Here is a 14,764-nt window from a genome sequence, read left to right as displayed (position 1 = left end):
GCCGACAGAATTTATGGATTGCTGGAATATCCGGCGCCACGCAGTATGCCTTTTACTCCTGCTCTACGCGTGTCACACGCACCACCTGACCCTTATTCAAAGTCAGTTGCCATTCCAAACATGGATGGGTAAAGAAGAAGAAAAGGGGTTAGTAGTTTTTTACAGAATCAGGTAACATGTAATTGGGGGTTTTAACATGTTTTGATATAGACCAGACTCGATAGCCGCACTGTTCCCTTTCCCACTTCTGGCATATTCACCTCGAGCAAGTCACACCAGGTACATACATGCCTCGGCCATTACACAGATTCAGTTAGAAGTCTTGTTGTTGCAGATAAATGCTCAACAGTGCAAGTAGTCTTCACATCCTTGCATATGAACCACTAGATAACTATGGAAATACCCCTCGCTTCGCCGTGCAAGTCCATCATAACTACTCCGCTTATAAGCTCGCCTTGCCCCTCGACTCAAACGGCAAAGTCAGCACAATGACCCCGGCCGCAATGAACAGCGCTCCACTCGTATACACGGGCGCGGCCGTCTCGAGGTTGGCGAACATGGCAATAATAGGGGCCATAATGCCGAAGACGCGATTCGCCGACGCCGTCAACGCATTGCCGGTGCCGCGATCTTTCGTGGGGAACAGCTCTGGGGTGAAGGCGTACAGCACGGCGTACATGACGTTACTGGTGAAGTTGTAAGCGCAGTTCCATCCCAGAAGGGCGGCCGAGTTGGTTGCCGTGGTGGAGCAGTAGAGGAAAACGCCCGTGAGCACCGTGCTGAGCGAGAGGGTGCCCTTGCGGCCGAGCTGGGGCAGCTCGACGAGTAGGCCGCCGATGAGGGCGCCTGGGATGCCCAGCACGGCGATGATGAGGGAATTACGGTAGGTGATGTAGGTGGAGCCGTCGCCGAAGTCGGCACCACGGGTGGCTTGGATATAGGGGAGGAAAGCGTTGTAGAGGGGGTAGCTGATAAGTCGTCAGTTTTGGCATGTTTCGTGGCATGCCGGGTGGGGTTATATCAGTGAGGAAGTAACAAGTAAACTGACCCTAGTCCAATAAAAGCCCAAACCAGCATCAAGGCCGAGGTGCTCCAGGCCAGCTTGTTGGTGGCGAATAGGGAGCGGACGTGGGACAAGTTGACAGCCTGGAGCTTACGCTTCACAGCTATGGTGGTGGTGTTCTGGTGCTGATACCCCTCGGGCTCGCACGCCCTGAGATGGTCAATCGTCAAAGGCGACGTCTTCCCGTTGCGTCTGGCCACCTCGTGCACAATGCGCACGGCGTCCTCGTCGCGGCCCTTGCCCATTAAGTACTTAGGGGACTCGAAGATAGTGAAAAACACGAATCGAACCACGAACATGATTAGAGTCAGTCCGCCCACGGCCACCATGAAATAGCGCCATCCCATGTTATCAGACCTAGTGCATTCCGTGTCCGTCTGCTGGCACGTCATGCTGCCCAGAAGCGGCCACGCGATCAAGTTGGCAATGACTTGTGCCACAGCCCAGTCGATAGACAGAATCGTCAGGAGATACTGATGCGAGCCCGGCAAAAATTCCAGAAAGATGGCTGAATCGACGGGCAAGTTTCCGCCCACACCAAAAGACCAGAAAGCAGCGAATACGCCAATGCCTGCGAAGTTAGGTGCCGACGCCGCGATCAAGCCCCATGCCGCTGTCAGTCCCAAAGTCAGGTTGAAAGCCCACTTGCGGCCGAAAATATCACAACCGAAGCCCCAGAACATGGCGCCGGCGAGAAGACCCAGGTTTTGCGAGAGGGTCAGTAACGGGGGTTTCGACGGCGAGAACTCGTTCTTGATGGGTGTGAAGATGAGGGATGTCACGATGGGCCAGAGGTTGTCTGATGCCCATCCAAAGCCCACGACTATGAAGAGTTTCCACTGGTACCATCCCATGCCGATGTCTTGTATCTGCACATAGCCGTCAGCATCGACAACTCCAAGAGTCAAATATGTATAGCTAGTTATGTTGTTTCACTCGCCGCTTTATTCAGCATCCTGGCCTTGGCCTCGTAGACTGGATCCAGCTGTCCCTTGGGAATCGCCGCACCCTCCTCGAGACTGCTTGCAACGTCATCATGGATGGTATCGCTGTTATGATTAGGCGCCTCGTCTGCGGCTGTATGCTCGGGGTCTTTCCCCATTCTGCTGGTTTCGCTGCAAGACAAGTGGGATAGATTAGACAGATGATGAGTCGCAAACTGGGTCCTTTCAGCCGGTCAAAGTCTTCAGAACCACTTGCGCGTCCTCAAGTACGACTGCAGCTTCGAGAAGTCGCACCGACGAGCTAAAGTCGAAGCAGTCGCGCGGCAGTGGGAAACCGAGCAGAAACGCCGCTTATGGCGTGCTTGTTGATCCCTGATGCTTGACTGGTGCAACTTTGCGATTTGCAGCATTGGCCTATCGGTCCTCGCCGTGTCGATCACTCCAGGTTGTTTGGACTTTGCCGATTAGATGTCGCAGGGATCTATGCTTGCTGACGGGGATTTAGTTGCAGTAGGTAGAAGAAGGTGTTTTTTGGTTGGGGACTAGTAAACGTGGGGTATTGCTGGACTTAGACAATGGGCACGATGACGCCTTGCAAGCCACTTCGAACGACAGCCCATTGATTTGAGAACTCGAGCAGCCACTTTGCTTCTTCCGAGGCTTGGTTTCGTACGGGGCTTCAGGCATTTCATAAGCTCTATTGGAGACGGGAAGGCATCTTCATAGATTTGGTTTAGACTTCGGCAACGCTCCAGGAAGCTTTGGGGCATCAGGGGTTAAGCCCACCACTTGTAACGTAAAATGAAATTGGCAGGTGACAGCATTACATGTGTATTGTCATTTTTATGCACAAATATGAAATTGTGGACTAATTACTTAAGTGCTCGTGGTTTCAATAGCTAGCAGTCACCGGAGCATACTATCAGACGAACGTGTGTATAGCTCGGTCGGTGGCTACACCCAGCCTGCTAGAACTCCCCAACCAAGAGTGCTACCGAGGTAAGTCTACATCGAATGAACACAAAATATCATACGAAAGGCCACATCTTATCTCATGTTGTAGAGAGGTAAGTACGCCAAGTTACTGGAATTACTGAAATCAGAGCCGTCGCGCCTCTCATTAAATGCAGGTCCGCGTGGATGAGATCGAAGTAGTGGCTGCTTATAGGGGTACGCAGCTGGTTCCTGTGGTTACCAAGTTCATCTATACTGTTACATAATAAATTCCAGAGCAAATATTCAAACTTAATATAGCTTCTCCATGTGTCATTTTTCATCAACCGTGGTTCAAGCCTGTGCTATAATTCACACTGGACCACAACCGAGGAGTACTCAAACTTCTCAATTCACTTATGAGGGGGGTCAACGAAACTCCATTATCTATCATTTGGCTCTTTCTGGTTCGAGGACAGGACTGGGATACTTTTGCACGTCTTTTCTCTGTACATCATGGAGGCTTATGCAAAGACATGAACTGCCAACTCTGTAACACTCAATGCCTCTAACACAACCGAAATCCCTATCTTTATTACTCGGATTCAACCTTCCAAGCGGACATCAGTAGACCTGAGCAGAACACATTCATTTTATACAACCCTCTACACCGCGAAACCAACCGCAATATAATCAAAGTTGGCACGTCTCATCCGAAACCCCAGGGAGGAAGTGCCTGGCTTGTTTGTCTTCCGTACGCAGCCCCCTGAACGCAAGAAGCCGACAGCAAGTAACTCATCGTCGAGTGTTCCAAGCTCAAAAAATCTCAAAGGACAGATCTACCCTTTTTGGAGGCCCTCACAATGGTCGTTGTCAGTGTAAGCATGCTCAAAGATCTACAAGAAACAACCGCATTCGCAATCAGCACAAACGAGACTAACGTCAAGGGCACGTCACAGGCCTGTCCCACAGACATGATGGCAACCCCGCGCCTCGGTCACATCAACAGTACGAGCTGTTACACATACACATACACCAACACCAACACCACCATTACCACCAAGACGAATACCCAGATAACCCCTCATTCAATTTCACCCGCCCACGCAATCACCCAGAGGTCACCGAAGTAACCCCACCGACCTCCCAACAAGAGGAGAAACCCAGGTTCCAATGCAGCGTCCACCGCCGGGTCCGTGAATCCAAGTGAGCAAGCTGCCCTCCCTGTCGAGTTAGCTTTAGATACGGCTGGTGCAAGACAGTCTCCACCGACATCGCCATTCTCCCCGAGGAGCTAAACACCCCTGCCGAGGCAGCCGGTGCGGGTATGGCACATCGGAGGAGTCTACCAGCAACACCTTCTACCACATCGCGGTTACCCTTTCTCGGTCGTGGTGCAACATCGTGGCGAGCTCAAAACCATGGAGCGAGCTAGTATCATCCGGAGCCTGGAGCAGGGCGATTGACGCATTCACTCGATTCGGTAGTCGGATCCTAGCAAGGACAACTTGAAAGGCGAGGGGAGGGACGCGATGGCGTGGGGTTTGTACACCCCGGTGCTCCGAAAGATGAAGGACCTGGGCGAGCTTCAAACAATCTGCAAATTCAGGCTCAGGCGCTTTGTTGACCTGGATGCCAATGCATCGAACGATAAGCGGATTTTAGTGGATTGGATACGGAGAGAAGTGGACTCAATGTGGAAGGCGTATGTGGCACTCTCCGCCAGATTGAAGATGAGGAGGTTGAACAGTCGGAGGAGGGAGACGAGGTTGATGAGGGTGAGAGGGAGAGGGAGGTGGACAAGGAGTTTTCAGATGATGAGTATTGTTGGATTTTGAGGATTACGAACCTTGATCCTGGTAGATCGAGTCGGCAACTGTCAATAAACCTCAACGCCCAAAATAAAGAATACGCGCCACGTTTCTCAGAATAGTTGTCTATAAAGAGACGGCAGCTATCATACAAGGGTGACAATGTTTTTGAACCAAACTTGGAGCATTCCACACCTTATGGAGGAGTCAGCGATTCCAACCCGTCAGGGACTATTGACCCTGCTGCCAGATCCTCGCCGTATTGATCTATAACCACCCGAATGCTGACCACTCTATTACGATGCTTGAATAACCTTCCCAGCTCCCTCTTGACCCCTTCCATCTGCTTAGACGAAGGACTCACTGCCCACGCACACGAGCCCAGCATCTCAGCATGCATCCTGGCATGAGCATCGGCACACACAAACCAATCCACGTCCGCCATGCTCTCCCGCCACCGCGGATCCTTGGCAACGCACGTCTTGCCATGCGGGACGACAATGTAGATCATCCTCAAAGAGGTCATGTGAGCAAGTGTATCTTGGTCATGTTTCTGCAAGAAACTTCCCCCCGAATCGGTGATGAAGTGGTGGTGTCGAACAGCCAGCTTCTGTATTTCGGGCAGCCAGTGGTCGCGCTTGATCCAGCTGCTGTTGCTTAAGGCCGGTGACGAAAGGCTCCAAGGTCCGAGCAAAGCCTTTGAAAAGCCCTCGTGGTATAGTGTTGGTGGTATCGTGACGGGCTGTTTACTCCCACAGAAGAATACGTCTCTCGTAAAGTTAACCCAGGCATACTTGTTTTTGTCGGCGAATAATCGGGTACTGTGAAGTGTTTCGCCATCACCGGAAATGACCAGTGTTTGCTTGGGAACATGTATGTAGCTCCCTTCTGGTAGGCATATCTTGCGGTCACCAGGCCCCGCATGAGGGTGAACAGGCTGTATGCAATCGGGATCGCCCAATTCGGCGGTCACAGTGACCGTCTTGTTCGTTCTGACATCCACTGCTGCGTACATACAACCACTTCGGTAGTATGTGAAGATGTGACGACGCCGCGGCCTCAAATCGCGATAGCATTCCCAAACCATCAGTTGAAGTTCGTATGGGAGCCTTGGAAAAGGGTGAAAACTCGTGCCGGAGTCCATTTTCTTGTTGCCACCAGGTTACTCCGTGTGTATATGGACAACTTCAAAGCTGGTTATAGAAGAGCAACGGCAAGTACTAATGCAAAACTGACAGCCCAAAATTGAGCAAAGAAATATTATAATAATAGTTGTTGAAGCGGACACGAAAGATGAAAGTGCACCTGGTTTGCCCAGTCTGCTTTTTCTTTCAATACACCCTGTAAATCCCCAACCTGGCCGGCCATCAAGGTGCCCCAACTTATATAGTTTCATTTTAATGACGTCCACCTCGAGAACCTCAACCTCCTCAAAATAATGTGCATTCAAACCTGACGAATAATTCGTTCACGCCAGAACAAACAGTGCAATATTTTGACTGTCTCTACTAGGCTTGCGACCAGCCAAGTATGGGGACATCGCAGAACCTTGGCAGCAGTCTCATCGTCTGCTAGAATTCACTGCGGGCGCCCAACGTAACGTAGCCATTGGTCTGCTTCACATCATCATTGCCCAGAGGAGAGTAATAGAACGAACACTTCACCACAACTCCTAGATTACTGTTCATTAAGTTGACAAACTGAAAGCCGACCACGGATCAATTCTGTAAACGGCACCGACACTATTGCGCAGCTTCCCCCCTTTGTTGTTTTTGATCATGAATGAGATTTGGTTTCAATGTCACGACGAGAAATGAACAGATTCTTCTATGTTTGGAAGGCATTATAAGCTGGAAGTTCCGTATTTATTGTTGTCTTGTAAACCGAATAGCCCCCACGGACAAGCATCTTTTCCGAGCATTCGGACACGGGCTAACTTGTCAGAAAGCTGATTATCAAATCCTCACTCGGAACTGAGGGCAAGGACATAGAAGCGGATCAACGGCTCCTTGCCGAGGGAAAATGAAGAATGCCGAGCATATTGTACAGATAGTAGCTCTGGAAGAACTAGCAACGTCGAACGGAGAAAAGGATGACGCCTCAAAGTCGAACCCCACACCATCTCGCCCAACCATGATCCTGGAGCACCTGCCATACGGTGATTTGATGGAGCTATGGACGAGGTGTTATCAATGGAAAATCTCCATGCCCAACCATGTGCTCTTGGCGTTCTTACTTTGTCGTAAGCCAGCTGTCATCCTGCGCTTTAGCTTTCAGATACATACTCACGATGTGTCAGTGGCTCCTGTCTGCGCAGCGATAGCCTACCACGAGCATCTAGATCTGTCCAATCCTGGCATACGGAACATGTCGTCGTGGCTCTGAAGGCCAGCGTTCTTTCCCAGGAGTCCTACAAGCGCGAGACTTTTTGTTCATTGGGGACCTGATGCCGGGAGACCTGGAGCATGGGCTAACAACAATGTCAAAAGTTCGGAACCTATCCAGCAGTGTGAGACTTCTTGATGAACTGAGCATTTCGTAGATGATTGATTTGCCCGGTCAAGACTGCGAAACGTAATCCCAAATGCGCCAGAGCTGCGCAATAATGTTGACTTTAGGCATAATATACGGGACATGGTCTTGTAAGTCAAATATAACCCTACGAGATCATCCAAAGTCTAGCTATGGTTGACAATCCCGACGCCGTTCCCTTCGATGTCAAGACCAACGTGGCCACTCCTCGGCTCGATGGCAGGGCAACAAAGCGTAACACTCACGCGGCCGTATCTTTCCTTTAAAACGCGCAGATGAATGGGGACTTGAGGACGCTTGTCGTGAGAATGATGTATATGAAATGGCTACTCATGTAACTCTATAAAATGTTATAAAGATCTTTAAAACAGGAAATGACTTTGGATGCGGGTAAGCTGCCTAAAACATAAATACTTTCCGTTGAGAAGTGCATAACTTACTATGATCGAGAAATATTTTCTTCAGACCTGAAATTTTAGTCGCTGGGTCATATATGTCCATATTCATCATTGCCACAATTTGAGATACTACGGCATGAGACGATATGTTCAGGGGAAGCTATACCAAGCATAAGCTATTGAATAATAATCCTATCATGCTAAGGACTCTCCAAGGGGGCATGAAGCAATACTTGGCCAAAATGGACAGATAAAAGACCAGTTTTGATATGCCTTCTCTATGCTAGAGATTTGGATGAAGTTTCGACCGTCAAGGCCAGGAGATTAAACTAGCATTACGAGTGAAAGTTTCAAAACTTGTATTGTGAAGGAAACAATGTCAAGGTACAACGACAGCACAACATATTGAAAATCGCGAAAGAAATCCCCTTTCTTCAAATTTGAACTAAGAGGTCAACCAAGTTAAGTCTGGTAGCTGGGCATGAAAAGTCCGTTCCCAGTCCCATTAAGTACTTTAACCTATGTATTGCCACGGCCTGCTTGTATCACTTACACCTGTTAACTCGGATCCAATACGCACTCCGGCGACGGGTCAACCTAGTGATTGCAAACAAAACTGGTGGAATTTTCGGCTATGACCTTGCCGATTTTGCTTTGCAATCTTGCCAACTACCATCCTTCAAAGAGCCTCATCTCTTCCCATACATGGCCGCCACAACACCAACTCTCATGACAATACTCAAGTAAGGTCAGTAATATCCCCATTTAGTTTATTGGTATAGTATAATTCAGATACACAATCACCTTCGCCACCAATCTTCCAAGCTCCTCCCCCTCGTCGCAAAAGAAGTTCACTCCTACCTTCCCTCCCCAAAGCTAACCAACCCCTTTCCTCCAGACCTCTCTCTCCGATTTATCCGCCACACCAAAACAAAAAAAAACATGTGCACCCAAGTCTACCTCCGCTTCCACGGCTGCCACTGCGAGCTCCGCTACCGTCTCGACGAGTGCAAGCACGGCCCTGCCTCGCCTCATTGCAAATACATCCAGAAGGCGTACTACGTCTCGCGACGCCCCGAATGTCACCACCACGCTTGGGTGCAGAAGCGACGGACTATGTACAAGATGTTGCGGGCCCGGCTGGAGGTTTTTCCTGCACTGCCATTTCAACCTCCTCAGGCGACACTGCCCCTCGTGCAGCCGACGCAGCCGATGCAGCCGATCCCGTCGGTGTGGGATATGCCATGGATGCAGGACATGTTGTCGACCCTGAACATGCCTTCAATGCCGTCAACGTTGGATATGTCATCAATATCCAGCATGTCGTTGATGCAGCAGCCGCACTTGCCTCGGCCTCCGCCCCAGCAGCAACAGCAGCAACAACAACAGCGACGACGTCTTGACCCGAATGACGAGGAGTTCAGGGACTTGCTTACACGCCAGACGGAGCCGGGAAATTGGTGGGATTGAGGAGCGTATGACACGATTTGGTGCGATATGGTTGATAAACTACTGCGTTCGGTTTAGCGACAAAACCGGGGATGAAAAGGGGCGAGGTAAGTAAACTGCCTCAAAAAGCCGGGGAAAAATCAAGAAAGAAGTCAACTAACTTACTTATCCGCGCCTTTTTAGTCTATCGGAAGGAACCTGGATGACGAGATACTTGATGGATCCCATCGCGTTGCATTTTGGAGCAAGAAAAGCGAAACAAAAATACTGTCATGATATTTGATGGACTGGACGACGAGATTACGTACAATTGTCGGGAGTATATTGGATTGTGACCTGTAGGCACAAGTTGGAACAGGAGCCGGACGGGGTTATGAATTATACCACTTCGCCTCTTCCCTTCTCTTGTCATCATATGATAACCCGTGGTGTGATTGTGATAAATTCAATCGATTTATGTAGGGCTCAACCTTAAGTTACGCCTGATATGCCAGACTGTTTTATTCATAAGTGGAACCCAGCTGCTCAGCGGCAACTGAGTGGTGTATTGTAAGATCCGCTACTATTTATTCGCTTCTCGTATCGTCGTAGAGGTGCTGCGTCTCTCTGCGTCTCTGTCAAGAAGCTGTCGTACCGCTGTCCCATACCCCGGTTGTGCTGTGTGCGCTTGTTAGTGGTCATTGGATATCTAACCCAAATCGTCCACAATTATCCACCGAAGTGTCCTGTATCAATCAACCTTTCCAAAATAAGACAGCTAGATACCAAACTCCGAACTTCATCTTCCCACTAGGACCAAGCCGGTTTCAAACTTTCAGTAGGATACTTTCTACCCCCAACTCCTACCACCGGCGGACTAGCCCCCCTATACCGTCTCCTCTCCCTCTCATCCCCCGTCAATACCCGCCTCGAATCTCGCTTCCGATCTCGATCTCGATCCCAGTCTCTTTCCCGATCCAACTCGCGCTCCCGATCCCTTGGATCGCGACCTAACCTTCTTTCCACATCAGCGGCGCTGCTCGTGCGCCTTGTCACCGTCGGGCGGTGTAGATACGCCTTGTCCTTGCGACTTCTCCACTCACGTTCCTCCTCTAGCTCCCGTTCCCTCTCACGGTCTCGCTCACGATCGCGGAATCTCTCCCTTTCGCGATCGTGCCGGCTCTGGCGTTTGGGCGACACGTCCGAGTCAGAGTGTTCGGGTGTGAGAGATTCGTCGGACCATCCGCGAGGGCGCCGCGAAGAGGGTTCGGGACGGATGCGGCTGCCGTGTGATGCGCTGGCTGCTTCGCGATCGCTGCGCGAGGTGCTGCGAGGGCGTTCAGATCCAGGCAGGAGGGAGCTCAGTTTTTGGCGGATGCTAAAAGTACCGCCGGAGGGTAGACTACGCCGACGAGGGTCGTCTTGTCGCATTTCGGTACGGTGAGTGGACCGAATGGGGATGGGTGTTGGTGCAGACGTTTCGGGGGGAAACACGCGGACTGAGTGTAGAGGCGGTCGTTCATGTGTCCGCGGCGGCGGCCGGGAGCGCGCGCTGGAAGGCAGATCGCCGTCGGAGTCGGAATCGGAAGAGTAGTGTCTAGGTTGACTATGGTGACGAACGGGGCGAGGTCGCCGGGCATCGAAGTGACTCGGCGACCTTGCTTTGTCGTGTAGAGGGGCCGGATAGTCATTCCAACTTCGGCGCCTCGCACGCTCTTCTGGGGAGCTGCTGCCACTATCGATACGAACCTTCTGCGGCGACGGGCTAGGCCGATGGCCAGGCGGAGGAGGAGCAGGAGTAGGAGGAACGACATGGCGGCTGTGTATATGGTTGAACGGTATAGTGCGTTCCCGCTCGAAGTAATCCATCGCTGGCTCATGCCGTGAGGCGGTAGCTGTACTAGCATGGCCGGCGCCTGGAACATGAGTGAAGTAAACTCTCGGATCTTGCTGTGGCGAGGATTCCTCCTTAGGAATGGCCTCGCGTCGCAATCGCCCCGCGCACTCTCTGTGCCATTTATCGATGGCGGGATCGCACACGGCGGGCAATGCGTCGGCGGGCAGGTCGGGGGGAAAGGGTTCGCCAGTATCCGGGTGCTTCAGAGCCCAGTTGCGCACCGCAAACTGCACGAAGGGGACATGTTCCTCAGGACCCAGCAGGATTTGGAGCGACTCCCATCGCACAAAGCCCTTCAGCGTCAGGGCAGGTACGCATGGCTCCTCGTAGTCGTTCTCGGTTGGTTGCAGCGTGTGTTGACACCCAAGTGCCTGCCAGATGTACGATATCGCTTTGTCGGGTGCTTGAACAAAGAGCGAGTCGTAGTCGCCGCCCACCTTTCTGTAAAAGGCAGCGAGTTTTGCCCTGTCTATCACGGTGACTTTCCTGTCGCCTATGTCTGTGATCTGCGCAATGGCGAGTTAGCCAAACAAATAATCAGTCTCGCGTCTGTTCGTCATTCTGTGTCCTACGATGTATTTCCCGATTGCGCGCAGGAGCGCATCCAACAATTCTGTCGCTGTCTTATCCTTCTTAAACAGATAGCCATAGAATGTCTTGCCGTGGGCGGGGGACGGTGGAAATGGAGGCGGCGGCGTGGCCTGTGGAGCAGGAGCTGGACGAAACAACGGCGGGGGTGCGGCGCTCGATGCCGCAACAGGTGGGGGAGGCTCGTCGGATACTGGTTTTGCTTCGGACGCCATGTTGCTTTCAGATGAGGCTGCCAGCTACAAATTTCGATCAAGATCGTTGCGGTGGGAATAGGCGTTCAATGGCAAGGAGAGGCCGCAATACCATGGCGGATTGGGGAGTGGGATGGGTGATGTATAACTAGACTGAGTTGCAGGTTATATATCATTTGCTCCCGATAGCGTCACAACAATTCGGAACTACCACAGAGGGTGCGCAATGTCGCGGGGCGGCAACACAGGATGTATCCTTGATATGGGCAAAAATCATCTGGATTGGCGATTGCAGCCGCTAAAATAGATATACAGGCAGCTATTTGTGAGTCAAGGTGACCGGATGCTCGAGTAGCAATTTAGCAATGCCTCAAGCTCCAGGCTCGAGCATATGAGCTTGGGAGGTATTGCGCATCCCGCAGGCATCCCGCAGGCATCAAGCAGGCATCATGGCTGTGTCTCTTGGACAGATGCCCAGCTTTTGGCCGATCAGTTTCCAGCGGATTGGCTACCAAACCAACACGTGCACAGCCCAGCTTCCAAGCTTTTCCCGTTGAAGCCATCTGCTGCATGTTTCAGTCCAACTTCGCCATGACCCTATATAGCGAGTTTCGCTGAGCCTTCCAACATTGCCATTTTGCCTGGTTGCCTTTCTGTGAACTAGGTAGGCCACGCAAGGTTGACGAGGCTAACAGTACGTGTTGAGTGTTCGGAGCATCACGGTCGGACGAGTTTCTACTCGACACTTGACCGTTGCGATGGCCCGAAATATGACGTCATTTGACGCCCGCAATGATGGCTACACGAAATCTTTCAAAACCAGGCAATGTGAGGTCATTAAAGTGAACACATCTCTAAACTCAAACGATGGCATTCAGTGGCATACAGTGCCAACGATATATGCTCAATATGCACCCAAATAATCATCTTTCCGTAGAAGGTTGGATCTGTGTTGTGACGCAATCACATCACAAGATTGCAAAGTCCATCCGCCCTGTGGAAGATCATCCACCGCTTGATGAGTACACTAACCTTGTCATCGCCCAACATCTTCTCCTTGCCCTGTGCTGCGGCAGTAAGCGTCGAATTTGTAGCTGCAAGGGTCACATTCGTATAGCGGACAATAGCCGCTGTGAGCGTACCCCCCAGCGCGAACCCCCTTCACTCCAGTCCTCTTGTGCGCTAATGGTAGGACACCGCGCTGTGGCGAGAACGGCGACGACAGAGGTGATCTGGACAGGCACGGCGTGGCTGAAAACTACGTACCACTGCCTGAGCGCACTTCGGCGGGAGCACCACCGTCTAGTATGGGGCATGGCCAATGTCGACTAGTTCCGATGGCGCTTGTGGGTGTAAGTGGAGACTACTCAGAGAATAAGGTACGCCGCTGGATACGAATGGACAATACCTGCACACGTTGCTGAGGAAATGATGCTTGCGGATGCGGCAACCTTCACGGGCGTTGATAATCCTGCCATGCGGAGCTCAAGACGAAGGGTATAGGTAAGTGGCCTCAGGTTTGTTAATGTCACATTGGCATCAATGAGAAATTCTCCAGGCAAGGTTTTCTCATACAACGGCTCGCATTGAGTTACAGATATCCGTGAAATTTGCAACTCGGACAGATAGATCAAGCTCTCTTATGTGCCTTCGACGTCGTTGTAATGCGGCGAACTATTTAGACTCGAAAAAATAAGAGTTGTCCTGCACGCTACCAACAACGGCGGGGGATGAAGAGCAGATGGCAGGGGGACGAAAATGTCCTAACGGGCACCTTAAACATTGACATTCAGAGCAGTTGGATTTTGGAATTTACGAGATTTCCATGCTCTGCTGCGTCTTTGCCAACTGCTAATCAACAACCCACGTACATCGAGAACTGTTGCCCACATTGCTCACGAAGCTCAGCTAGTCAGACTCTAAGTGCTTCTAGGCCTTGTCCCCCAATGACAGTACGAAACCGGAGAGGATGACTGGAACACCCCCAAATCCCGGTCGATTGTCTGCCTCCTCCCACTCCTTGAACTGCCGGAAGCCGACTTTGGCCATGATGTTCATACTCGCCCGGTTCTTGGACTCCACCATGGCCGATAACTGCTCCGGGACTCCATCTTCGCCGAGACCACCTCCACCCTCCACCGACAAGGCGTCAACTTCGAGCTTAGCCAGCGACCGCGGTAGCTTCCACCACGCCTTAACGAAGCCCTTTACAAATTCGGTGGCGTACCCACGACCCCAATGCTCCTGCTTGAACATGTAGCCGACCTCTGGCCAGCCGACCCAGCCAAAGTTCGTTTTGTGCACTCCACCGCAGCCAATAAATTCTCCCGTCGCGGAGAGGTAGACGGCGAAATTGTAAGTGTTTGCGTCGTTGGGGGGCAGGAACAGGTTCAACTTTTCCTGGGTCTCTGCGAGGTCAAGGTCGATACGACCGACGGAGGTGTAGATCATGACCTCGGGCTGGCGGCGTAACTCATGGTAGCCCTCAAGGTCATCTTGAGAGAAGGGCCGGATCGTCAGTCTTTCGGTGATGATGCGTGGCCGCTCTGAAGCGGGAGGGAATGGGCGAGTTGGTAACGTGGTTTTCACTTTTACTTTGGAGGGGTTGGAAGCCATTGCGATGAGTAAGGACTATACTGTGTGCAAATTGACTTCGAACTTAACTATCAACAAGGTAATACTCTCGGGACATCTCATCCCAATACCAAACTACTATTGCATCTTCAGCCACATAGCGTTGACTCATATCTCGCGCCCTTTCGCATGAGCCCAGAGTCGCCGGGCGAAAGCTAAAACAGCACGAATGGCTGCTGTAGCCACAAACATCGAACCATCAGTCTACAGGCTGCAATTATACAAGTTGCTCGTTGCATGGCCTCACCTCGTTAGTCCTTGCTCGTCGAGATACCAAAATGGTGGCTTAGATTCGGCAACGACCAGGGACGCTTGCCGGTGCGGTGCTGCCTCGAAGTGATT

General features: G+C 51.5%; 6 protein-coding genes across 6 annotated transcripts; 2 read left to right on the top strand and 4 right to left on the bottom strand.

The window, feature by feature from the left end:
* Positions 1 to 223: 223 nt before the first annotated feature.
* Positions 224 to 2,532, bottom strand: BCR38DRAFT_449795 (membrane transporter). The gene is made up of 3 exons (XM_040861315.1): positions 2,004 to 2,532; positions 1,049 to 1,932; positions 224 to 968 (listed from the first exon to the last, which is right to left on the bottom strand). Exons 1-3 carry the CDS (start codon positions 2,163 to 2,165, stop codon positions 443 to 445), a joined length of 1,572 nt encoding a protein of 523 aa, XP_040710514.1. The 5' UTR covers positions 2,166 to 2,532; the 3' UTR covers positions 224 to 442.
* A 1,271-nt stretch (positions 2,533 to 3,803) lies between these two features.
* On the top strand, positions 3,804 to 4,375 carry BCR38DRAFT_414013 (uncharacterized protein; the record flags this gene model as incomplete). Its single annotated transcript, XM_040858891.1, has 3 exons — positions 3,804 to 3,948; positions 4,017 to 4,146; positions 4,183 to 4,375. 3 exons carry the CDS (start codon positions 3,804 to 3,806, stop codon positions 4,373 to 4,375), a joined length of 468 nt encoding a protein of 155 aa, XP_040710513.1.
* A 488-nt stretch (positions 4,376 to 4,863) lies between these two features.
* On the bottom strand, positions 4,864 to 6,050 carry BCR38DRAFT_449792 (uncharacterized protein). Its single transcript, XM_040861314.1, has one exon. It carries the CDS (start codon positions 5,893 to 5,895, stop codon positions 4,948 to 4,950), a length of 948 nt encoding a protein of 315 aa, XP_040710512.1. The 5' UTR covers positions 5,896 to 6,050; the 3' UTR covers positions 4,864 to 4,947.
* Positions 6,051 to 8,425: 2,375 nt separating this feature from the next.
* On the top strand, positions 8,426 to 9,524 carry BCR38DRAFT_449788 (uncharacterized protein). Its single transcript, XM_040861313.1, has 2 exons — positions 8,426 to 9,190; positions 9,296 to 9,524. Exon 1 carries the CDS (start codon positions 8,624 to 8,626, stop codon positions 9,149 to 9,151), a length of 528 nt encoding a protein of 175 aa, XP_040710511.1. The 5' UTR covers positions 8,426 to 8,623; the 3' UTR covers positions 9,152 to 9,190; positions 9,296 to 9,524.
* BCR38DRAFT_449786 (uncharacterized protein) lies at positions 9,521 to 12,187 on the bottom strand. The gene is made up of 2 exons (XM_040861312.1): positions 11,579 to 12,187; positions 9,521 to 11,512 (listed from the first exon to the last, which is right to left on the bottom strand). The coding sequence occupies exons 1-2, from the start codon at positions 11,807 to 11,809 to the stop codon at positions 9,920 to 9,922; spliced, it is 1,824 nt and encodes a 607-aa protein (XP_040710510.1). The 5' UTR covers positions 11,810 to 12,187; the 3' UTR covers positions 9,521 to 9,919.
* A 1,051-nt stretch (positions 12,188 to 13,238) lies between these two features.
* BCR38DRAFT_449783 (GNAT domain-containing protein) lies at positions 13,239 to 14,725 on the bottom strand. The gene has a single exon (XM_040861311.1). The coding sequence runs from the start codon at positions 14,402 to 14,404 to the stop codon at positions 13,718 to 13,720; it is 687 nt and encodes a 228-aa protein (XP_040710509.1). The 5' UTR covers positions 14,405 to 14,725; the 3' UTR covers positions 13,239 to 13,717.
* Positions 14,726 to 14,764: the final 39 nt, after the last annotated feature.

The sequence above is a fragment of the Pseudomassariella vexata genome, assembly GCF_002105095.1.
Source record: "Pseudomassariella vexata strain CBS 129021 chromosome Unknown BCR38scaffold_20, whole genome shotgun sequence".
NCBI classification, from domain to species: domain Eukaryota; kingdom Fungi; phylum Ascomycota; class Sordariomycetes; order Amphisphaeriales; family Pseudomassariaceae; genus Pseudomassariella; species Pseudomassariella vexata.
Note: the sequence above shows the minus strand (reverse complement) of the source record. Positions and strands in the feature narration are given on the sequence as shown.

Coding starts and splice junctions, on each gene's coding strand:
- BCR38DRAFT_449783 (XM_040861311.1), bottom strand. CDS start 14,404: ATGGCTTCCAACCCCTCCAAAGTAAAAGTGAAAACCACGTTACCAACT.
- BCR38DRAFT_449792 (XM_040861314.1), bottom strand. CDS start 5,895: ATGGACTCCGGCACGAGTTTTCACCCTTTTCCAAGGCTCCCATACGAA.
- BCR38DRAFT_449786 (XM_040861312.1), bottom strand. CDS start 11,809: ATGGCGTCCGAAGCAAAACCAGTATCCGACGAGCCTCCCCCACCTGTT. Junction 11,513..11,578: donor GCGCAATCGGGAAATACATC/GTAGGACACAGA, acceptor GCCATTGCGCAG/ATCACAGACATAGGCGACAG.
- BCR38DRAFT_449788 (XM_040861313.1), top strand. CDS start 8,624: ATGTGCACCCAAGTCTACCTCCGCTTCCACGGCTGCCACTGCGAGCTC.
- BCR38DRAFT_449795 (XM_040861315.1), bottom strand. CDS start 2,165: ATGGGGAAAGACCCCGAGCATACAGCCGCAGACGAGGCGCCTAATCAT. Junction 1,933..2,003: donor CCAGGATGCTGAATAAAGCG/GCGAGTGAAACA, acceptor GGCTATGTGCAG/ATACAAGACATCGGCATGGG. Junction 969..1,048: donor TGGGCTTTTATTGGACTAGG/GTCAGTTTACTT, acceptor ACGACTTATCAG/CTACCCCCTCTACAACGCTT.